The sequence below is a fragment of the Scardinius erythrophthalmus genome, assembly GCF_964197995.2.
Source record: "Scardinius erythrophthalmus genome assembly, chromosome: 19".
In the NCBI taxonomy this organism is placed as follows: Eukaryota; Metazoa; Chordata; class Actinopteri; order Cypriniformes; family Leuciscidae; genus Scardinius; species Scardinius erythrophthalmus.
The window spans coordinates 36421686-36447361 of NC_138239.1; the positions used below are offsets into that span (position 1 = coordinate 36421686).

The window sequence follows — 25676 nt, forward strand, 5'->3', positions numbered from 1 at the left end:
ATCTCTACGACTTTTTTTTTTAGTGCAGAGGAAAATAATGTAGCAAAACTGTACAAAAATACCTAATTTTTCCACAGAGATTCTTGGAGTGGATTGCCATTTGTATGTCATACAAAAAATATGTGTAATGTACTATTAGTTCACTCTACATGACCCAAAATGACCAAACACTTCCACAAACTGCATGTAAATATCTTTCCAGACAACAAGATGACGACAGTGAACAGGTTTTAAGATAGAATTCAAAACCTTTATTACAAAAATAAGTTACACTCACCTCATTTTACAGTATAAAACAATTTATTTGCTGGAATGCAAAAACATTGTTGGCCACCAACAATAGTTTAAAACTGCTCACATCTTTTCAAAAGGTTGCAATGTTACAGCTTTATCGAGAGGGAGTTAACTGTGTACAAAACCGGTTGAATGGTTCGGTCACCTGCTTGCTATATATGGAATATAAACTGAAGCTGCAGTGTCCCTTTTTCTTCAGAAACAAATTCATCTCATGCTTGTGATCGCAGCCACTGAAAATATTGATCGTTCGACAATAGTCATGATTGATTATAAAACCTACATAATTCATTGAACTGGCGTTCGCAAGAACTGACCGGAAAAAAAGGACACTGCAGGGCTTAGCAAATGCAGCGGGTGCATTTGTGATGTTTAAGCCAATACAAAAGTAACATTTTATTCCAAACTATCATACAATCATACACCCAGTAACTACATAATCTGAAGAAGCAAGGCAGCTAATTCAGTTGAAAGGAGGATAAGAGCAGGGCTTGTTCCAGCTCATCATATGAGATTCATTTGCATGCCCAGTTTTACTGTTTGCAATGTCAGAGCAGCAGCGGATTGACTATATTACATTAAGAATATCTTCTGAGCTGCTGCCCTTGTGCATATTTCATAAGAAACAAGCCCTGCTCCTATGCTTTTTTTTTTTGTTTTTAAGTGTCCCTATTTACAGTACAGGCAGGGTAGTTGAATCCTCTCTACTGAGGTAGTTAACCGACCCTTAAAAAGACAAGTTCTGAAAAGAACCACGTTCCTGGAATGCCTGACTTGTCCATGTGAGGTGGTTACACCAAAACCCCACAGATGTTCTCTACCAGAATCCAAACGTTTAAGGTTGACATGGACATTCCCACAAAAAAAAAAAATGTAGTTAGCACAAAAATATACATCAGCATCAAGCTCCTTTGAGCCACTTCAAACGCAGGAGTAAAAAAGAAAAAGTGCAAAACACATCTGACGTATTGGTATCCTTGAGAGTCTGAACTTCAGTCCCAAAATGTGGCATGCTTAGGCGTTGACTATGTAATTGCGAGTTCATTTATTTAGAAGGGCTCCGAATGAGAAAACGGCAAGTTGGGGATTTTTTTGAACTCTTATTGGTTTGTTGGGAGTGGCAGTACTGGAGATATGCTTCAATACAGGCTGGAATATCATTGAGTTTGCTTTAACCTTATGAACACTGGTAGCATCCGGTGTAACCCCATACAACAAGTCAGTCTTCATACTACCTGGTCAGGACCAGCCTCGACCCCCTTTCCCTGGTGGAACAAAAGACACGCATGCTTTATTTATGCAAACACAAGTAACGGTATATAATTAGTCCGGTTCATGCAGGACCTTCACAACAAAAGCACAGGAGATGGTTATCCAAAGTCTCGGAAAAATCCAGTTACCAGAGCATTTTAAAAGGAACATTATATGAAGACATCAGTGGCTAAATCCTTTATTTTACAGTGTCCTTGTTACATGTGTTGCATGCACTTACCATAGTAATGCATAATTACATGCAACTAACCCTCAACCTAATCCTACCCTAACCCTATAGTAAGTACATGTACTTAAATGTATAATTACATTATAACAATGACACCTTAAAATGAAGTGTAACCCAATATCTCTGTCGATATGAGTCCGTGTGCTAAAGCAGTTCAGTTCAGCGGCAGGACTGCACCTGTTACTCTTACAATTAAATCATTCAATTTAAGATGCATTAGAGCGGAGGCTGAAAGGCAAGATCATTTACAGTATCGCAGCAATAAATTTTGCTCATTAAGCTTCATAAAGAGTCAATCTTTTGACTAGTTTTACAATCCTCCTTTGTCTTTGAGCGTATGAGTGTGTTAATACAGCCATTTTAAAAGCCTCTAATTTAAACTTCAGGAGCAAAAACAGTTTGTAAGTTTGATTTACTTTTGTTTAAATGGTAAATTTACATGATGATTGAATATTCTTTCATTTGTTTAAGTAAAAAACATGCAGGGTTGGTTTTTAACTTGATTTTTAGTGTTTTACTTTACATTTTGGAGAACCTACTTTGCTGAAATGGTTCTTAAGGGAAAGCACCCAAAGCCATTTCAGAGCACCAATATTAAAGTTCTGATTTAGCCGAAAACCAAAAATAAGTTACTTAATCAATTCATCAAGTTTATTTAATCAACACTCAAAAAAAAAAATTCACAAGTCAGTTTTTTATACAACTTTTTGGTTTAATTATGTTTCTACTCCATTTTGTTGAAATATAAACATTAAAACGGTGTGCTGAAAACAGACTAAAAGATCTCCGTTCATCAAAACGAACGATAAATCGACCTCATCAACCCTTTCAAACAATTTCAGCTGAAACTGAAAATTCATTTTCAGCCGAATTTGTTTCGCTGCTGGAGTTTCGTTGCATAACTAGCGCAAAAATAAAAATATAAAAAAGCTGAAGAACAATGATATTCTAGCTATATTGCCCAGTCCTCATTACTCGGGAGTACTTGAAGACAATTTGCATATGCAGCAGACTAACACAAACCAGTGTACTTAAGTGCTGTGAATTAAGTTTCCATAAATGAAAGGAAAGTGCAAACCTTTGGTCCGTTTCGTCCACAAGGTGCCTTGCATATGTAAGCAATATGAAAAGGAGGGGAAGCAAAAACAAACGCCAAAACATGTGTTTTGATCACTACGTCCTTTTTCATGATAAAGTCTACTTTAAAAAGACTAAAAAAAAAAAAAATCTAGCCTACAGGGTTTCAAAACCTCCTGCCAACACTGCAGGAGTGCTCCACCCACACATCACGTACCACTCGACATCTCTGCTGGACTCCTCGGGATCCTCGGGCTCGGCTGGAGCCCAGAACCGGGCGCGGGGAGAAGCTGGCCCGTCCTCGGGGAGCGCTCGAGCCCCGGCCTCTGGACAGTGTGGGGCCACGGGATCCTCTGTTGCCTCTTCCTCTAACGTGAGCTTGAAAGTCATCGTAGCCGTAGTAGGGATCGTCGTATCCGCCTCGGTAGTTGTGATAGTCATAGCCATAGTAATCGTAATAATCTTCATAGCTGTAATAGTCATGAGGATAGGAATAACCTCGAGCGCCTCGGCCTCTCACTCTTGTTGGGGCATGCATATGCGGTGGGCCGTAGTAATAATATTCATCATACCTGGGGAAAAAAAATGCACATGGTTTACAAACTAGACCTCATTCAGTCTTCTGTTATCAAGTTTTCATGCTTGAATGTTGATTATTTTCCTCATATTCTCCATTGTTGCGGCTTCTCTCTTCCCAGTCTGTCAGTAACGCTCTGTTTAGTTCCTGTCTCTAAGAAGCCCCTCCTTCTGAAAAGCACACTGTGCTCTGATTGGTCGGCTGGATCAGTGTGTTGTGATTGGTCGAGCGCTTTGAGAGTGTTTGGGAAATGTCCCGCCCCTTTACCATAACCACCAGTTTAACACACTACTAACTAACTCAACCAGGCCCTGCCCCTTTATTCTGCGTATGAATTATTTAAATGAGGAATATTGTGATGTGTTCGTTCCCGGAAGAAACTCAAGACTACAATGGAGGCGTTTCAGGAGTTCAGAAACAGTGCACACAGAGAATATAGAGAACATACAGATAGTTAAGCAACACAACCAAAGTTTTCCTGAATACCATCATGATTGAAAACGAGACCCTGATTTCATACAACAGTTCAATAAAAAAAGTAGTTAATATTAAAGGGGTCATATAATGGCACATGCACTTTTACAAGTTGATTGTACTGAAATGTGTGTTGGCAGTGCCTGTACACAACCATCATAGAATGATAAAAATCCATCCAGTGTTTTTTTTTTAATCTTATATGTTTTCCCCTGTCTGAAATCAAGCCGTTCGACGTTCGGACGCCCCTCCCACGATTGTTGATTGACAGCAGCGTTTCAACACAGACCCGCCCTGAGCGAGCTGTCATCATAGTCCGCATTGTTGAAACGCTGGAGGAGCAGAATGGCGTCTAAGCGATTGTGGTGTTCTGTTCTTGGGTGTAATAACGAACACAGCATCATTTTGATGTTCCTAAATCCGAACCGCTGAAGACGCAGTGGCTGAGTTTGTTTTCGAAGGGAATATTCCCCACGATCAACAGCAATGCTTTCATGTTTGTGCGAACCATTTCACACACCAGACTGCTTTACAAACGAGGGTCATAAAGCTGGTTTTGCTAAGAAGCTGCTCCTGAAAAAAGGATCGGTACCAACTATCCGTGTTCCTGCTGCACCTCCAGAAGAAGAAGTGAGTGAGTGTAACGTTTTATTAACCTTTATATTAATCTTTGCAAATCGCTTGCACGCTTCACGATGAATGCGGCTGTTTACACTCAGGGTACATTACAGCATGTTTTCTATGTACGACGTTCTCAATATAATTCATAATCCCACGTTTATAATGAACAACGCGTTATGGTTATTGTTTTATTATTACAAACTGTGTACGCACAGAACAGAGGGGCGGGGTGAGCAAAGCTCATTATCATTTAAAGACACATGCACTTAAACGGCGTGCTGAAAACAGAGCTGTGTTTGATCAGGTAAAATGAGTGTTTTCTTACAATACTAATGAGAATTTTTAATTAAAGTATATTACAAACTTTTCATTTAGACCCTAAAGAATCATATTAGCTTGTACAAAAATAACATTATATGACCCCTTTAAGTCATTTACATTTTAGATGCGATTTTGACTGTTTTTGTTCCGTTTCAACAAAGTTCACAGCAGAACCATAACGCATCTCACAGCAACACTCAGCCGTGTTTCATTACTGAATGATTCAGCGTTTTGAATGAATAGGTTGAATAAAAATTGTATTACCCATTCATAAACAACTGCCTCATTCTTGAACAAATCGGTTTGAATGAATGATTCAGTGACTCGCTCATTTAAAACGCTCACTTGATAATCAACGTTTAGATATGGAAAAAAAAGCTTAAAAGCTTTATCATATTATAAAGTGATCTCTTCAGAAGAAATATTTGACTGTCTAGACCAGGGTTTCTCAAACTCTGTCCTGGAGGGCCGCTGTCCTGCACAGTTTAGCTCCAACCCTGATCAAACACACTTAGCTGTGAGTTTCTAGAGATCCTGAAGACATTGATTAGCTTGCTCAGGTGTGTTTGATCAGGGTTGAAGCTAAACTGTGCAGGACAGCGGTCCTCCAGGACAGAGTTTGAGAAACCCTAGTCTAGACTTTCAATAGATGGAAAAAAATAAAAAAATATCTATATGACAGTATACGCAGCGTTTTTTTAATCGAATATCGATACGTCTTGTGTCCCTGGCTTTAGTCATATGGGCTTTTGTTCTGATACTTTAAAGTCCGTTACACTTTATTTTAAGGTGTCTTTGTTACACTGTAATTATACATTCAAGTACTGAGTAAAATTAAGCAACTACATGTACTTAGTAAAGGGTTAGGAATAGGGTTTGGTTGAGGGTTAGTTGTAGGGCTGGGTATTGACACAAATTTCACAATTCGATTCGATTTCAATTCACAAGCTTGCAATTCGATTCGATTTCGATTCGATTCAATATTGATTATTTTGGATATCAGGTACAATAAATGGAAAATTTTCTCAAGGAAAACAAATCTCTTCACTAATGCTGTAAACTATGGGAGTCAGTTGTAGTCTACAGGCTTCATTAGCCTACTATAATATTAAAGGTAAAAATTAACTGATTTGTATACAAACTTAAATTACACTTATTTATTTTTATAATAATAAAGTTATATGAAATTATATAAACATTTAAATGGTGGCTGTCATAAACTTTCCAAATTTATTCAAACATGTATTAAATATGGAAGAACATTAAAGATTATAATGAAAATGTAATAAGGTGCATATATTTAGCAAAATGCTCCTCTCTAGAGTTAACTGTTCTCGCTGACTGACGAGTTTATGGTCACTGGATATGGTTTTTCTGAGGTAAATGTGACGTTACATGACATTGTTTGCAAGCTGTTTTACTGACGTCTTTCCACGGTTGAAACACTGATTGAGCGATTCCATGTCACATGATACGGATTTCGATAAGTTGTACTCCATCTTTAACACACTTTCAGATGCTCATTCATGTTTATTTTAGAATCGATTAAAATCGAGAAATCAATCTTTTTTTACCCAGCCCTAGTTAGTTGCATGTAATTATGCATAATTAATAGTTATTACTAAATAAATAATTACTATAGTAACTACATGTAACAATGACACTAAAATAAAGTGTTACCTTAAAGTCACTTTACACTGTCATTTATAGACCTTGAGAGAGCCTGGAAATGCTGCCATGTTTCTCCATGTGTGTTCAGGGGAAGAAAGTTATGTGACAACGCTCATGAAAGGCTACAAACAGTCTTACATTTGAGTTTTAGCAGCTTGTCTCTGGGCCTTTCGCTCTTTCCTCTTCTGATCAGGTGGCTTTGCAAAGACGATTTCAATTTGTTCCCCTTCCAAATCCTTCCCATGCATTTCAGCTAGAGCCTGTGGAAAAACACTGGTCACAATCTGTGCATAAATTACCAACAGCCTCTAAAGCGACGCAGAGGAAGAGACGATTACCTTAACAGCGCCATCTCTCTCCTCAAAGTGGATGAAGGCGTAGTCTTTAAGCTTTTTAACCCTTTCCAGTTTGCCAAACTGACAGAACGTCTTCTCGAGATGCTCTTCCGTTACTGTGCTTGCCAGGTTTCTTACAAAAAGGACTTTGACCTAAACGACACAAAGCAACATAAGTTTCAGTATAATTAGACCATTTCTAATTCAAGGCTCTGAGAGGGAACTGTCATGAGGAGAAAACAGTGAATCATGGGAAAGTAGAAATATTTTGCATAAAGAAAAAGCCAATTTACAACCATCCAATCTAACATTCACATGATAATTAAGCACATTCCCTTCAAGTAATTAAAAACTCACTTTCATTGCTATAATATGCCCAATGTCATGTTTTCTTATTTCTCATTCGCAGTTATTCTCATTACCATAATGCAAAGTTTGTTTAATTTAATTAAATGCTTATTAGATATTCAAAGACTTGTTTAAAAGTGTATTTATTGAGTAATTATGGTATACTTCTTTATTCATTACCCTGCTAATTTCAGCCTTTATCACTTTCCAGTCGTAGCTCAATAAAGAGAGGCGAGTCAGCCACTTATCAAGAGCGCTGTCAATCACAGCACTGAAACTGACCAAATAATCTGATATTTGACAAAATACATCTGATATCTTGATACCTGATATAAAACACAACACTGAAATCCCCACCTAAGACAAGTAGAGTTCAGGAATTCAGTCAGTCAGTAAGAAGACTTGTCGTAGACTGTGTTACCTGGGCTTGTGAGAAAGACTGCAGATTTTAAACGCCTATCAAGCGCAAGTATGGAGAAACAGGAGCTATGCATTAATTATTGGGTTCTTGATGACTATGACTAACTAACTATGCTTCATATTTACTTTTTTAGTGTATTACACATTAAAAAGAATGTGTGAGAGAATTATAAAGTAAAAATGGACATGCTAGGTTTTAACTCACTATATTAAATTAGTCATTGTGATGCAAGACTTTGGTCACATCGGCCACAACATGTTTTGGACACAAAATGCTACTCTTGCATTGTGCTAACAGAAAACAGCGTACCTTGGCCATGACTTCGGGATCGGGGTCTTCTATGGGATCAGCCCATTCTACCGTCACCACGTTCCCCCAAACCTTCACCTTGCCACTCATTAACCTGCGGCGCGCCTGGGCTGCCGTTTTATGATCCTCGTACTCCAGGAAGCAGAAGCCTCGATTCTTCTTTTTGTCATCGGGCTGGTGATATAAGATGACGTCGTTCAAGCCCTCTGTTGGGATTGAGGAAGGAAGGTTATTTCCTGGAAAACTGAAGCTCGTTTTTGGCAAATCAAATCCATCACACTTCAATAGTCAACCCTTCAGTTCATCATAAAAAATAAAAATAAAAAACACTCTCAGGACTCAAACATGCTTTAAAACAATTACACAAACACACAGGGCAAATTATGCTGCCGTTGAGTAGCAAACCTCAGGATTCAAGAGGACAACGACGCTTCCTTCAAATGTGTGCCAATAAACAGGACACACACACACACACACACACAAGCATGAGATATGCACCAATAGCGTCAGCTAATTCCCTGTTTTTCTATATTTATTAGCATTACGATAGTTTTAACTTCTGAAAATAAAGAATTGTGTAAAAAATCAAACACTATTGTTCTTTAATACTCTTTTATAATAGTAATACCTATTGTGTTTAATATTTTAATTTAGTATTATTATTATAGTCACATTGATAGAAGCACAAAAGTGTGGGACAAATTGTGCAGTCCTACAAACAAAACTGGTGTTTCTTATAAAATAAAAAATAAAACCGGATTTTAAATTGCATCGCAATTTTCAAAACGGAAAAAAATAAAAAATAAATCACACTGATTTTTTTAAAACAATTTAGACTCGTCTGATCGCAAATGCATGTACACAATTTTTCGTTTTATGAAATGAATACTTGCGCTGTTATGTACATTACAGAACATAAAATTGAGCTCGAGTCACTAGCATTGTGTGTGTTCACACACCCATGTAAAGATTGATTGTAAAATCCACATGAAGACAAACCAATTTGACTTTTGAGTCGTCTTTGAGTGAGGGTCACGTTCATCCTCCAGACCGTCTCCATGCGGCCCAATGCAAACGCTAGCATTATTCATGCATTTTAAACCGATTCATTTTTACAATTAAAAGTGCTAAATCTGGCTGAGAAACTGTTAATCAGCCAATAGTTTTTAAAAACAATGAACAAAAGCTTTCCACTTAATATGAACAGTACTGAATCTTTTTAGAAAACTAACAGTAATTACTCGTAGTTTAATAATTATTAAATGAAATAAATTTGACAAAAATAGCTATGCTTCATTACTATTTTACTATTGTCATATGAACTATTTACAAATGATGTACAGCAAAGCGAGAAATACAAAAAAGGATAAAAATAAAATCAACCTGGTCTTTTAAAGGAAATCTTCAAACGCCTTCATATGAATGTTATACCAAGCTCGTGTTTAAGACGCACTTACGTTTCTTTTTTTAATTTTGTCAGAAGAGAGAAGAGTTTGTAAACTGTGTACATGCACTCGAGCAGAATACTGCGCACACAACGAAAACTCGTTTTTCACATTAACATTATTGATATTATTATTAACACGAAAATATGATTAACTTAAGATCTACATAAATCCTCAACGGAGAGTTCATCATGTTTATAGAGAATAAACGATGGGATCTGCATGAAGCACAAGCGGCATCTTTAGTATTCAAAATTGAATTAATTAATTAATTAAACGAATTAAAAAATTGAATTAATTAAATTGAATGAATTAATTAATTAAACGAATTAAGACGAAAGCTAAGCAGTTTCCCTCCTTGACTTCGTAACATTGTTGCTAGAACCCTCCAGTGCAAATAGAAAAACTATTACAATCTATTATAAACTCACTATCAATGTTGATTTTCCAGTAACACTTTACAATAAGGTTCATTAATGTATTAACTTACATGCCCTAACAATGAGCAATATATTTGTTACAGTATTTATTCATCTTTGTTAATGCTAATGTTAGTTAATAAATATCCAGATGTTCATTGTTAGTTCACAGTGCATTAACTAATATTATACCATGGTCTGGGTGAATACTCGATTCTGATTGGCTGCAGGGTGTCCATTAAAAAGTGATAATGGACACCTAGGAAAGGCGTCCCGTCAATTTGCCTGATGACAGTTCTAAATGATTGCGCTGGCTCAAACTCACTGATCGACTGCTGCGGTCGGGTCGCTGTGGCCACGTTGCTTGGCAACGCCTGTATACGAGAGATATTAAATAGTGCGCTCGACTTAAATAAAAACCCTCACGATTTTTACTCTAAAACACATTAAAGTATTATTAATTGATTAAATATTTCTTTCTTTCGTAAGTGACCATGGTATAAGCGGGTTAATGCCCTTCGAGGTGTCCATTGTCAGGTATTAATGGACTTCGGGGGAGGCAACCATCTGACGCGCACGCCTCGCCGTCGTCCATTAATACCTGATAATGGACACCTGTCGGGCATTAACCCTTACTTAAATACAACAATTGATTCTAATAGTGTATTAGTAAATGTTGAAACTAATATTAACTAAGATTAATAAATGCTGAAGAAGTATTGTTCATTCTTAGTTCATGTTAACTAATGAACCTTATTGTAAAGTGTCACCGATTCTCCTGATAATCTGTAAAGCCGACATCAGTCGACCTCTAATGTTAGTGAACACCAAAACTTACCAGTAACTTTGGCAAACTCCTCCACGATCTGGTCCTTAGTTTTGCTCTTCGGGATGGACCCCACAAAGAGACGATTGTTGGCAACAGAGATGCACACGCCGATGTGTTTACCAGGTCGGATTTCGTTGTTGTTACACTGCAGGAAATATTACAATCAGAATCCAGAGACCAACAGTGAAGACTAGGGCTGTAACAATATATTGTGTCACTATATATCGCAATACAAAAATGCAACATGTATCGTGGATAGTTCACCCAAAATAAAAATTAGTGTGTGAGAAGAGTTTTAGTGTCAGTACTACATTAAACTACTATATGTAATGTTAAATATAATGTATAATAATGCAGTGGGGGAATATGTGTGTGTCCTGATGATGCCAAATGTCTGATGTTACCTGTAAAAGTGGCCTATATTATTTTAAATATATCTAGTCAGTGACAGAGATCAAGCATATTCATCTACAATAATTCAGTATTTTCAGCTTCAGAATCATGAATATTGTTATTCTGGCGTCTCTATTGTCCTGTGCTTTGGGTTTCCAGCACCAAGTCCAAGAATATTCATTTACACACACAATGTAATACCAAATTTAGCATTTCAATCAACAGTTCATATTTTGTTAACCTTTTATCATATGTCTTGGGAGTATCGCAATAATATCGTATCGTGATATGTATCGGATCTTGACATGAGGGCATCGTTACACCCCTGGTAAAGACAGTCACTCACTAGCTTGACGGCTTCTTGCGCAGCCTCTTTAGTGCAGAAGGTGACGAAGGCGTATCCGCGGTTCAGGCCGCTGAGCGGGTCCATCATCAGGCGCAGGTCCCAGATCGGCCCCGCTTTCTCAAACAGAGGGACCAGCTCATCTTCAAACAGATCCCTCGGGATCTTTCCCACAAAAATCTATGAACATTTGAAGAGATCATCAGACCAACATTAGCCATCATAAAAAAAGATTGAAAACGTTCATCTTTAGTTTGTGCATCCGTCATTTGGTCTTACTGAAATAAACATCATTCTCAGCAGATTTCCTAGCAATGGGAAATGTAGAAACTCTAGGGATTGAGTCAACTACTTCTACAACTAGGACTGTCATGATCAGTGTCAGGAAAGTTACTTGCTTTCGCTACTTTATTTACCAAAAATGACTGCCTCATATGTATTTTCAGTCATTTGAACGGCTATTGTTTTCCTTGGGTCTGTTTATATTACCACAAAAAAATATCAAAATTAATTGTCAAAATATTCGACTGTTAACTGGAACAATGAATTTGTTAGTAAAAAGCCAACGTTTCACTGACATAAGCAACAATGAAATTTACTGTCCAAATATGATCATTAGGTTTTTGAGGAAGGTTTATTTGTTCATCTCTCAATCATCATTGTATTGCATTGCATTATATGTTTTAAAACTACAGAGCTTTGATCATAAAACTAAGCATTCAAATTTAATCTTACGAAGACATTTTCTTGGCAGATATTGATATTTAAATGCATTTAATGAAAGTAGTCTGTTATAATGTTATAAACATCTCACTGATTTACATTACAAGCACACAAATTTCATCTTACGTTTTGTCCATATAAATATCAGCAATTGCACCAAATTGCATCTTTTTGCTCGGTTTGGTCCTCTAAATAAACCTGAGGTTTTTATCCTCCATATTCTATACTATACATGAGCCATAAAACTTTGATTTCCAAAAGATATATTTTTCTGACTATTATTTCATATGTCCGGCTTCACAGGGTTAATGATGTAACACTTGCACAGAATAAAGCAGACATAAGTCACTCACACAAACTAATAGGGGCTGTTTACACCTGGTCTCTTCATGCGTTATCTGTGATCTGATCGCTGTCTGATCGTGAAAGACCAGGTGTAAATGTCCTCCGAAACGCATTCGAGACGGATTTGAATCCGATCCCTCACACCACTTCAGGAGGAGGTGTGAGACGCTTTCCAGACGAAACTGGACAAGTACATCTGGTTGTTGAAACCACATGTGTAAATGTTACTCCTCCCAACAATGCTAACAACTAAACGTGTGAGAGCGTGTTATAGGCTATATGACATGTTATAAAGTGAAAAACTTGTGGTCTTTGATTTTGAAATTAGCTGATGATCAATAAAATACAGCTCATATCTGTTGCTTTCGGTGACGTGAACTCCATTAAATCTGTGAATAGCTGATCACAGAACTGAAGATCGGATTTATATCTGTTTTATGAAAACACATTTATGTGACCAGGTGTGAATGAAATCATTCTGATAAATCAGATCGCCATCCGATCAGAGAAAACCAGGTGTAAACAGGCCCAATGTGTGTTTTCTGGACGACGAGAGCACTAACCTCGGTGCCGACGGTGGGCTGGACCCCGGCGTGGGTCGACCCGGGAGGAGGACCACCATACTTGCGCTGGCCTGTCGTCACATCAAGCGTATAGCCGGTTCTCTCCAGCAAAGCCTGCAGAGGCAGCAAATAAAACACTTGACCGTGAGACAGTTCCTGCAGTTACTGTATCAGCAGAAAGAGAACAATCAATGAACAAACAATAGATAGGGAGAAAAAACTTGCCTTGATTTTGGCCTCATCTGGTCCTTTAGTGGAGTCTGACACTTTGGTCCCCTGTTTCTCCCTCTGCCTGTATGTCTTCATCACGCCACAGAGGAACGCACTTTTATTCTGTTCAAAACATGAGCAACGGGTGAGCAGGAGTGTGTGTGTGTGTGTGTGTGCCTACAAGTGCATGGGAGTGAGCAAATATCCTGGTAAACCAGTGTTCATTTTGTCAGCAAATTTTTATTAAGTTATAGACTAAAATGCTAATTATATTTTAGTCATCTGAATTGTTTTAGTTTCAGTCGACAAAATACAATAAGATTTTAGTCACTGATTTTTTTAGTCACTGACTTAAATATAATGGGTTTAAGTTAAACTGTAATGCATTAATTTAGAATTTCTCCTAAATTTCCAAACCCATTATATACTCCCGGAGAAAACATCTATTAACCTGTTAATATGAATGATTTTAAAGTTTGAACATGCGATACAGACACAGATTTAGCTGCTTTTATGAGACATGCATCAAGCGCATGCCAACTCATGTCCGCCAGTTAGATCAACACGTTACGACTCAAATGTGCGCATCTACCACAAATGCAGGACATCAGTTCTGACTGGATCTCTTCCCAAATCATCCCTACCTAACATTTGTCTGGTTTTTATTCGTTGAAGAAAATGTCAATAGAAATTCGTCATGGTTTTTGTCATTCAAAACTGTTTTTAGTCTCAGACTGTTATAGTCTCGTTTTTGCCTGTGAAAAAAAATGTACAATTAAAAGTTAATTTAGACGAAATGAACACAAACAATGTCTGTTATGCATTAAGTAAACGTTAACAGTTGGTGAATATCAGATGTGTTTCAGTATAGATAAAAAGAAAATCCATCACTGCTCGACTGAATAGCTTATGCAGCTTTAAGGAGGATTAATCTATATTTAAAGTATATAGTAAAGACTATGAAGTGTTATTGTACTTTTGATGGGTTGAAAATATAAATTTCTCGATTTTGATCAATTCTGATTTTGATGAGCCAATCTCTTACTCAATGCTGTCTTCAGTTGATGTGTGGACAAAACTTCATCAAACATTAAACACCACACCATAACTATGCTTCATTTATTGGTAATGTGGTGAAGTGCCTTTACGGATATCTCCGCCCCATGATTATTAACGGAGCGGTATCTAGAGTATATAAAGTATATCGCGTCATTATTCAGGGTTCCCACACCTTGGTTAACTTCAAATTCAAGGACCTTTCAAGGACTTTTTCTAGGTCCAATACCCTCAAATTCAAGGACTTGGAGACACACTTGTTGTGTCCAACAACAAACGTTGAGGTACCATCGTAGTTTCATGAGCGCGTGAACGTCATGGCAACATACAACACAAAGTAGGCTACCTCATGAAGGAAACACTTAAGTAACGCGTAAATGCGCTTAACTAGTGTAAATCAAGCAAGCTAGTATGCATAGGCCATGAAGTGTTGGCGAAATAACACATTAGGGGACCGGAGTGAATATGGATTTTTTTCCAGAAAACGTATTGCACAAAATAAATTCAAGCACTTTCAAGGACCTGTCTCTATGTATGTTTATTTTCCAAAACTTTCCAGGGCCTCGAATTTTTTTTCAGATTCACAAACTTTCAAGGATTTCAAGGACCCATGGGACACTGCAAGTTGATTTATGATAATTACAGATAACTTAGATAAAGGTTGCTTGCAAAAAAGTGTTTCTGCTACAGCAAGTGTAAGAATTACATTTCTGATTAACAATCCATGTATTTTTTTACATTACGTTCATATGTACTTTTCAATCCATGCTTTGTCATTTTAGCTATTATGATTTACAGAGCTCAATTAAAGAGAAATCATAATGTGTCATAATAATGAGTGCCAAAAACATGCTAATCAAAAGGAACCCGGTGAAATGAAAGTGTTCTGGGACTGCATTGGTTTAGCTGTCTCACACATACCTGAACATGCGACAGGTCGCTGTCTTTGAACTGCAGGAGAACTTGCAGCGCTCCTTCTTCATTGAACTCTTTCAGCGCTTCGATCGCCCGATCGTCGAGATCGCTGTGAGACACGAGCCCTGCACAAAAACACATACTTAATCCACTACAATCGGTCAATATCACTTCACTTAACTGGATATAAGATACAAATTTAACATCCTGATGTAAGACGAGATCTGAACTACTGCTGTACTTTACTCCGCTGATGTGGAGTGTAATCTGACACAGTAGAGCAGAGCCTGGACTGGATCTCACGGACACAGTGAGACTTTATAAGCGCTGATCACCGAATCACAGATGCTGTTAATGTCCTTGCATGTGTGCATTTGTCACATGCACCTTGACGGTTTGATTTGTTCTTAAAGGAGTAGTTCACTATGAACTAACATGAACAAATATTTTACTAACATGCTCTCTTTAAGTTCATGTTATGCCTGGTTCAGATTACATAGATGACACAGTGTCAGATTACGTGATTTTGACTCTTAAAATATTGTGTCGTGGACAAGAAACATGTCAGACTACACATTGCTTCCCGACCAGTCATCGCGTGCCGTCTCACACACACACATTCACTCAAACTCACTCGCTCACACACTTTTGCACGCACACACTCACTCTTACTCGCGCACACGCTCACTCACTCACACAAACGCACTCACACTCTCTCACACACACACACACACTCACTCACTCACAAACATCAAGCATGCTCTTGAGCACTCACTCACACAAACTCACTCACTCACTCAAACGCACTCACACACACACACAGACTCACTCTTGCTCACTCACACACACACTCACACAAACACACTCACATTCTCTTGTAGGGGGGTGTGACATCATTAGAACTCTATAACCGCCAAAACCGTGTTATTAAAATATTTTTCATAGAGAATGTTTAAATACTAATTAAAAACAATTGTTAACAGTCTGTGTTGTTAATGGTCTACGTCTTTTCCAACTGTATTTGATTCTTTGCCAAGTACCCCGACCGACCGCCAATCATTTGAGATAGAAATAAAAGCTATAACTATGATATAGCCATCATTATGAGATTTATTAAACAAATGAAAAACATTTGCAATAATAAACATTAGCAAAAAACATTTGCAATAATAAACAACGTATCATTACCGATAACTGATCGTGCAGTTTACTTAGCCCTTGACTGGCCCCAAACATGTTTGATAAAAGAAACAGTGTGTATATAGCCTATATGATATGTATTACATTTTAGCTCAAAAACAATTGTAATAAAAGATAGGATCATAAGATGTGCAATATATCGGGAGACATGGTTTTTACGGTTTTAAGTTTTGTTTTGTAGAAAGCCTTTCTTTAAAGCGAATTTCCTTTTGTACAAATTGTATCTTAATTTTAATAAATGTTTCATCAACCAATTGCATGTATTTAATAAATAAAAAGCAAATAAGCAGACAATATAATAACCGTGGCATGGAGGCGCTGGTGCGCCACGTTCACTTGCATTGCATTGTGAACTAGAGCACATCTCATCGTAAATGAATGAAACTCAGCGTAGGCTTTTGCCTCATACATTAGCATTAAATATCTTTGCTGCATCCTTTCTTGAACAGACAAGGGCTTTCTTGCGGCTCGCATCAGCAGAGCATTGCATCGTCCATAGACCGCAAAACAATCATTGGATGGCGGGCGGGTGCGGCTTTGAAATTTGGTCAAAAAACGTTGGTGCGGATGATGAGTTTTGTGATGCGGTTGCGGATGAATTAATACCCCATCCGCGTATCTCTATCGATAACAACATTGAACACTACACAAATATTAATTTTATTTTTTTTAATTTAGGCGATCAAGTAGCTAATCAGTGTCTGCTCGTTTATTCAAACTAAGTTGTCCTATAACAAACGAACTCACACTCACACACATACTCAATCTTGCTCACTCACTCACACACTCTTACAATTTGGACATTTTTCCCCTCACATTTGTGAGTTTATCTTGCTTAGCCTATTCTGTGGCGGAAATAAGTCAAACAATCAGTTTCAATAGTAAAAACAAGTAATAATTAAGGATGCACCGAAATTTCGGCTGGTGAAAATTATCGGCCAAAATGGCAATTTTCGTTTTTTGGCCAAAAGAGAAAAAAGGCTGATAATATAAGCCGAAAATATGCGGCCCTCCGTGTTCAGCGATCAGGTTTCACTCTGGCTGTGTTTACACTTGGCATCAACATACGGCCTGTATTGAAATTGAAAAGACCAAGTGTAAACGCGCTTCTGATGGGAATGTGTCCGATCAGTGTGTTCAGGTTCGGAGGGAGTCGAGGACGCATTGTGATCAGATCTCAGTGTAACGTAAACGCATTCACAGGTGGACGTCACACAAAACCCTGCCCACTGTCACTAATATATACATTACAAATATACGGAAATGTTTGCCAACGTTCTTGGATGCGTTTCTCTGTACCGTCTCCATTACGGCATCTATCCACATTATTAGCACTTGCAGCCTCTTCATCCTCCTCATTTTGCGAGATTTGTAAAATGTCCCCCGACTGAAAACTGGTTTTAAAAGAAAACCCACTACCTTAGATCGACTTTGCACCAGAACCATCTTTTTTTTTTTTTTTTTTTTTTTTATCCACGGGAATGTGAGATCCAGTCTAATATCCAGATACAGAAGCCACGTGATGTGGACAGTGTAAACGAACAGTGTCCTGATTGTCATATGATCCGATCTGCTTGATCAAAGCTTCCCAAGATGCACAACTTTGAAGCTTGTTCCGCTGTGTGTGTGTGTGTGTGTGTGTGTGTGCTCTCCGCTCCTTGTTCGCAGTGAGTGAGTGAGTGAGTGAGTGAGTGAGTGAGCTGAGTTAGTGAGTGTGAGTGAGTCAGTGTCAGTGAGTGAGTGAGCTGAGTTAGTTAGTGTGAGTGAGTCAGTGTCAGTGAGTGAGTGTGTGTCAGTGAGTGAGTGAGTGAGTGAGTCAGTGTCAGTGAGTGAGTGTGTGTCAGTGAGTGAGTGAGTGAGTCAGTGTCAGTGAGTGAGTGAGTGAGTGAGTGAGTGAGTGAGTGAGTGAGTGAGTGAGTGAGTGAGTGAGTGAGTGTGTGTGTGTGTGTGTGTGTCAGTGAGTGAGTGAGTGAGTGAGGGAGGGAGTGAGTGAGTGAGTGAGTGAGAGAGTCAGTGAGTGAGTGTGAGTGAGTGAGGGAGTGAGTCAGTGAGTCAGTGAGTGTCAGTGAGAGAGTGAGTGAATGTGAGTGAGAGTCAGTGAGTGAGTGTGTGTCAGTGAGTGAGTGAGTGAGAGTGAGAGTGAGAGTGTGAGTGTGTGTGTGAGTGTGAGTGTGTGTGTGTGAGTGAGGGAGAAAGTGCTGTGCTCTCCGCTCTTTGTTCGCAGCTCGTTCTGCTCAATGTTCCGCTGCAACCTCTGTGTGCGTGTGTGTGTGTGTGTGTGTGTGTGTGTGTGTGTGTATATGTGTGTGTGTGTCTGCTCAGTCGCTCACGGCCCAAACGCATGTACCAGTCACACTCACCAGAAAGGCAAAGTCCGCTAAAAACATGCCGACATGAAATTTCTCTGAACTTGTTTCTGTTTGCACTAGCCCTGCTATGCTGTAACATGGTGTGTGTAGCCGTGCTGTAATATAGTGTGTGTAGCTGTAATATGGTGTGTGTGTGTGTGTAGCCGTGCTGTAATATAGTGTTTGTAGCTGTAATATGGTGTGTGTAGCCGTGCTGTAATATAGTGTGTGTAGCTGTAATATGGTGTGTGTATGTGTGTGTAGCCGTGCTGTAATATAGTGTGTGTAGCTGTAATATGGTGTGTGTCGCCGTGCTGTAATATAGTGTGTGTAGCTGTAATATGGTGTGTGTGTGTAGCCGTGCTGTAATATAGTGTGTGTAGCTGTAATATGGTGTGTGTGTGTGTAGCCGTGCTGTAATATAGTGTTTGTAGCTGTAATATGGTGTGTGTAGCCGTGCTGTAATATAGTGTGTGTAGCTGTAATATGGTGTGTGTATGTGTGTGTAGCCGTGCTGTAATATAGTGTGTGTAGCTGTAATATGGTGTGTGTCGCCGTGCTGTAATATAGTGTGTGTAGCTGTAATATGGTGTGTGTGTGTGTAGCCGTGCTGTAATATAGTGTGTGTAGCTGTAATATGGTGTGTGTGTGTGTGTAGCCGTGCTGTAATATAGTGTGTAGCTGTAATATGGTGTGTGTGTGTGTGTGTAGCCGTGCTGTAATATAGTGTGTGTAGCTGTAATATGGTGTGTGTAGCCGTGCTGTAATATAGTGTGTGTAGATGTAATATGGTGTGTGTAGCTGTAATATGGTGTGTGTAGCCGTGCTGGGCGAAACTCTCGTTCACTGATCCTCTCCCTGCTTTCTGCTCACATGCTCTCATAATAATAATAGCTTTGCAGGACTACACTTTATTTCGGTAATAGGTCAAAAAATAAATATGTTAAATCTGACTCCGCTGCATAGAACTGGCTGAAGAATAATATATTGATATTAATATATTAATTTAATATAGGCCTATTTTCTGTCCAATTTTTGTGTTACTTGAAATAAAAGTGTGGTTATTTTATTGGCTTAATTTTTTCTTCTTCAGATTCATTAAATAATTGAATTTAATTAAAAAGTGTAATTAACAATACAATTATACAAAAATAATTTTAAAAATAAGTTATTAATATTTTAAAGTCATTTTTAAGTCATTTTCGGGTTCGGTTTTCGCCAAGTGCATCCAGAATTTTCATTTCAGTGCATCCCTAGTAATAATAATAACACAGAAAACACTGGAAGTTGCTTCCGTTAGGCACACACGATCCTGCAATCCTGGAGCGTGAGCTGCATCCGGCCTCACCTGCGATGTAGATCTCGTCGAGTTTGACTGCCACTTTCCTGGGTAAGCCGGCGTCCAGCAGCGTCTGGAAATGCTCTGAATGGGTCACCGGCACCGCAGCCGACGACTCCACCGGTTCATCCGTACCGTTCCCATTTATATGCTCCGTGGCCATGTCTCCGGGACCTGTGCAGATCAAAGGGCCAAATTAATCCAGAACTGGGTCAAAGTTGAGTAGCAGATGGAGAAGAGAGATGGAGACACACTGCAGGACAAACGTGTGTTTACTCACTGTAAGAGGAGTTTAATGATGATATACAGTCAAAACTAAAATTATTCAGACACCAAATATAATTTTATATTTTAACTAGTTAATAAAATTCATAATGTGACTACCAGTAAAATTTAGAGAACAAAAATTATTCAGACTCTTTGACCTGATCATGTGTTTTTCCTTTAAATGCTAATGTGATCTATTTACTCCACAGAATGAAGCATTGCTTGGCAATTGGTTGAGCTAAACTGGTATTATCTAATTGTGAAATTTTGCTGTATCATGTATATCACAGTATTCATAGCACTATTGACACTTCAGAGTGATGAAATGCATGAATGAGAATATAAAGAGCGGGACGTGCTCGGGGTTAACCCTTTACAACCTGAAGCTAAAATAGGTGTTTCACATATTTTGATTTTTTGACTGTAAAATTCTAAAACAATGTGCCATCTTCATGTGCAAAGTGTCATCTTTTTCAGAAGAAAAATAGCTTTCAACAAATTACAGTCATTGGCCATTACTGTGTGTGGTGAGTTTGTACATAGAATTTAAATAGACAAAAATAAAAAGCGAGAAAATTTTTACTGATGTATTTAGAAAAAACAAACAGAAAAATAACGAATGAAAGAAACTAACGCTTTAAAGTTGAAAAAATTAACTATAATACATACAATATAATACATATATACGTCTCTCAGCATGTGATCGCAAATTCAGTTCTTGTTCACGTCTTATTGCACATATGCGACTAAATCTTCACTCTGGGCGACTAAATAATGTCTATCATTAGCCACTGGCTAATCAATTCTTTGATTTTGGAGGCTAAGTATAAGTTTGGCATAGATATATTTCACTCGCTGAACACTGACTGAGCGCTCGAGAGTTTCGCTCTCAGTCACAGAATCGACGCGCTGCATGTAGACGATATTCTTTGCGGTATTTTCCTGAGTTCATCTGGAATTATTCAGCTTTTAAAAGGTTGTATCAGTGATTTCAGGCCCAAAAAAAAGATCACATTCATCTAATCTTTCCTAACGATCCGCTAGCTGCCCGCCCCATAAGCATGCCGTCAAAAAAACGCGTCTCTGTAGGCAGCCTAGGCTCTGAGATCTGCACACAAAAACAAATGGTTTAGCCAAACACTCAAAACCAAAACAAATAGTGTTCCAACCAATCACCGACAGGGGGAGGGTGTTGTGAGGTTTTGAGCCAGCTTCTTCTTCAGCTCTGACTTCGCGTGCGGCCGTGCACGAGCACAAAACCTCACAACACGGAGGGTGTTTGGTTGGAACACTATTTGTTTTGGTTTTGAGTGTTTGGCTAAACCATTTGTTTTTGTGTGCAGATCTCAGAGCCTAGGCTGCCTACAGAGACGCGTTTTTTGACAGCATGCTTATGGGGCGGGCAGCTAGCGGATCGTTAGGAAAGATTAGATGAATGTGATCTTTTTTTTGGGCCTGAAATCACTGATAAAACCTTTAAGAACAAGCAGAAGATATGCCGGTTTCTCCGGGAGGGGGCGGAGCTAATGCGCAAACGGCAATCTCATTGGCTGGCTCTCATCGCTGTTTTGATTTCAGCAAATCAGTTTAAGTGAGCGCTGACAACGTGATTAATATTCATATTCATCAATCCTTAGTGCATTATATTGTTATTGGTAGTAGTGCTGTGCAACGATTAATCACACTCAAAATTGTTAATTAAAAGTTTGTGTTTACATAATGTGTGTACTGTGTATAATTATTTCATAAACACACACACACGAATGTAGCCTATATATTTAAGAAATATTTGCATATATATATAAAATGTATATTATATATAAATATTTTATATATAAATAGCACACTTTTCTTATATACACACATGCATGTGTGTATTTACACAAAATAAACAGTACACATATGTAAATGTAAAAAGCAGCATCTATCTCTATAATATCCAATATAACGATTAGGCTAGGCCTACTACAGTAATTGTATTTATAGACATTATATAAAGACATTCGTAATGTAAATATCTGTTACAATGGCAGACATTGTAAACAGACTGTCTGTCAATGTCAATGAGTCTACTGATATAAATGTCTCGTATTTTATGTACAATAAGCAGAATAAGTACGCAAACCAAAGCAACACGCAATGGCAACATCATCTCAAGATAGTCTGAAAATGTTAGTCTTTCTAAAAAAAAAACATAATATGCTAATTACGGATGCTCAAACAGACCTCATTGGTTCTCACGCGTCACGCATACTTTACATATTTTAATCTTACAAACTGCAGCTAGGAGGAAAAGCTACTCATCCCTTTTAGTAAATCATAGAAAACAGAAAAATGCCCAAATACTGAATAATGCCGAGGCACAGAAAGTGGCAGTCCTATGATACAGAGATGGTCTCAGATAATATCATGGTAATGAACGACTGCCACTGATATATAGCTCTTTTTTTGCCATATTGAGATATTGAGGCTGCATGAGGCATCGACCCACCGCATTGTATGTTTTATTTATCAATATGGCCAAAAAATGGCAGAACTCTTACATATACAAACACCAACTTTGATGTTACTTTTAAAATGTAGGCCTAGCTACTAACAGCTTTGATAAGCACATGCTGTAAAGTATGAGTCAACTGTGAGAATAGATTTAGTAATTATTTATGCACAATTAATTTTAACAATTTAAAGTTGCCATCATCTGCGACTGTATTTTATATCCTATTGTGACATTTATCTGAGTGAAATAAAAAAAGTAGGGCGTGGCTTGATTTAGTCCGTTGAGAACTGATTGGATGGGTGTGGTTTGCTATTGGCTGATCTCATGTGAGTGACAGGTTATAACCCCGCCCTCTTCATCAGAGAAGAGATGTCTGCAAGAAATTATTCTGATTCAAGATTACGAGGAAAAAAATATTTCAAACAATAATGATGCATGAATAATACAATTACTGAAATATTCCACACACACAAAAAAGGAATTTTGAATTCATGAGGACTTTAAACAAAAATGTGTTCATGTCTGATATTCATTTTAGCATTTAATTCAGGCTTACATGCAGACACCGAGATGACATACACCATGTGGTCCAGTGCAAATATTTCGAGTGTCCCTTTTTATACGGTCCCTTATTTTCCTTTGCCGAATCCGGCAACGCTAATTCTGTACAGAAAATTCGTGTTTGACGAAAATAATAATCGCATTCATGTTCCATCGTATTTATTGTAATATTTTAGTATATTATATTTGCAATAGTACTTTAAAAGATCGCCCTAGGTTCTGGTTTTGTCTGTATTTCATCACTCAGACTTCCACGTGTTCCGAATAACTCCCGCTTCACGAGCACGAGCACATGACGTTTACCGAGAAAACGGTCACTTCAGTCACGATATCAGTGCGGTTTACAAACCCATGACACATTCACGTTGACAATGAATTAACGTTACTTTGTTAAATAACGTGACTGATTCCGTTTATTTATATAATAAGCGACAGACTCAAACCGTTTAAATTCAACTTCAAACACAAGTCAGGGTGGATAAAATGAGTAAATGTCATGTATCCTCGTCGGGCCGTGTCTCTTTGTTGTGTCAGTGATGACAAGAACACACTCGCTAGGCCACAACACACACACGCTACGTGGACACTCTGATAAAGCCTGTTTCGGCACCTCCACTAAGTCTTTCAATCAGAAATCACACGTTTTCTTCTTTTAAGACAAAAGAACAAAACAAGTTCACAACAAACTTTAGTCATGGCTGGACGTGATAAATGTGTTTATTTGACAACGTGTGTGTGTGTGTGTCTGTGTTTGTTAGGGGAAGGGAGGGGGGGCGACATCGTGTTTGACCAGCAACCACATCATGACTTTACCACACTACTTTTACGTGCACAGAAAGCAAACAATAGTCCGTGAATTATGCATAAAATGTGTAAGAATGCCGCTCGTCTGATATGTGATGAGTTGAGCCGCGCGCGTGCCGGTGCGATCACTCTCTACTCGCTACGGAAAGCCAAAGCATCACTTCACCGCGTTTATGAAATCTGAAGAGAGCGTTCTCATACCTGTCAGTTAATATCTTGGATTATGTTGGGATAAATCCAGAGAGAAATGTACTGAAAGAGGATAAAGTGGCCAGATCCCGCCGTGTCTGCTGATATCTCACTCTTTTCAATAGGTCTGATGCAAAATGGCGGCGAAACTCATGCCGCGGGAGTTTTTTTTCCGCTTCCGGTTGTACGGGGTTTCTCACACAGCCATTGGAGGGTCACATTACACAGACTGACTCACTACTCACTGCACACTGCAAAGTAGCCTATATACAGCATGTTGCTTACTATTTCCATAACAACAAGTAAACTGTACTGTATCTATCGTAAGGAAGCCCATTTCCACCACATAAGAACAATAATCGTTGGTAACACTTCATTTTTACAGAAAAAGTCACAAGTATTACATAAAATGTCGATATTATTGCATACTAATTCAAAATTTTGACTTTTTATTTCATAGTTATGACATAACTGACAATTTTAGGAAATAATTATTAGATTTAAAAAGTGGAAATTATGACATATGCCTTACTAAGCCATAATTATGAGATTAAACAATCGAAATCATTAGATGAAAAGTCAAATTAATGACTTTCTATTACATAATTATGACTGTTTAAGAATTCCTGGGGAACTCTTATATGAAGCATTGTGTGGGACTGCTTTGAGTGCCTCCAGGAACCAAATTCGGTTGTTTATTTGTCTGCTTGTTTCTTGTATGATTACCATTAACTTCTATTAGACCTATAAAAAAACTGAACCAAATACAAAATTGTTTATTGTATGTTATAGCCTTGTAATACATACACTTGAATACACTTGGGAAAAAAAGTTAGTAATAGACTGAATAACAATACATTATTGTTTTACAAACATGAATAATCAACCATTTATATACATATAAAAGGCTATAGAAGAAAATACATCTCAACAAAATGCATGTAAACACCAATGTTCCATGTAATAAATCAATGTAAAAAAAAATGGCGTTAACATCTCGACAACACTAATTAAAAGTGCATCTAATTATAACTTTTAAACATTTATGTCTCAATCCGCTTAACTCTGACTTCTACAGATGCCATGAGCAAACAACAAACGCAGCTAATATACACGTTCTGTACTGAAAAATCATAACCTTTGTCTCGATACTGAAATCTCAGATGCTGAGACAGTTATTTAGCTTTTATGAATCATCAAAACATTTAAGTCTGGGACGGCTTGAGACTGGAATGTACACTGTGAGTTTATAAAAGTGTGCTTAGCTTACTGTATTATAAA

At 38.0% G+C, this 25676-nt stretch overlaps 1 protein-coding gene across 2 annotated transcripts; it reads right to left on the reverse strand.

The window, feature by feature from the left end:
• Positions 1-234: 234 nt before the first annotated feature.
• On the reverse strand, positions 235-24636 carry syncripl (synaptotagmin binding, cytoplasmic RNA interacting protein, like). Of its 2 annotated transcripts, XR_014032205.1 has the most exons (13): positions 24408-24636; positions 20087-20251; positions 15197-15315; positions 13235-13342; positions 13010-13123; positions 11382-11558; positions 10652-10787; positions 7950-8155; positions 6875-7024; positions 6675-6796; positions 3090-3444; positions 1179-1559; positions 235-784 (listed from the first exon to the last, which is right to left on the reverse strand). XR_014032205.1 is itself a non-coding variant. In XM_081394352.1 (12 exons), exons 2-12 carry the CDS (start codon positions 20238-20240, stop codon positions 1521-1523), a joined length of 1680 nt encoding a protein of 559 aa, XP_081250478.1. In that variant the 5' UTR covers positions 20241-20251; positions 24408-24636; the 3' UTR covers positions 235-1520. The 2 variants fall into 2 exon arrangements, 1 of the variants encoding a protein (XP_081250478.1); XM_081394352.1 differs by having other exon boundaries at positions 235-1559.
• Between the last annotated feature and the right edge of the window lie 1040 nt (positions 24637-25676).

What these genes read in the sequence shown, in the direction of transcription:
- syncripl (XM_081394352.1), bottom strand. Translation starts at nt 20,240, where the DNA reads ATGGCCACGGAGCATATAAATGGGAACGGTACGGATGAACCGGTGGAG. An exon ending in ATCCCGAAGTCATGGCCAAG is followed by an intron (nt 7,025 to 7,949) that starts GTACGCTGTTTT and finishes TGTGTCGTTTAG; the next exon opens with GTCAAAGTCCTTTTTGTAAG. An exon ending in TCCAGCAGAGATGTCGAGTG is followed by an intron (nt 1,560 to 3,089) that starts GTACGTGATGTG and finishes TTGTTCCACCAG; the next exon opens with GGAAAGGGGGTCGAGGCTGG.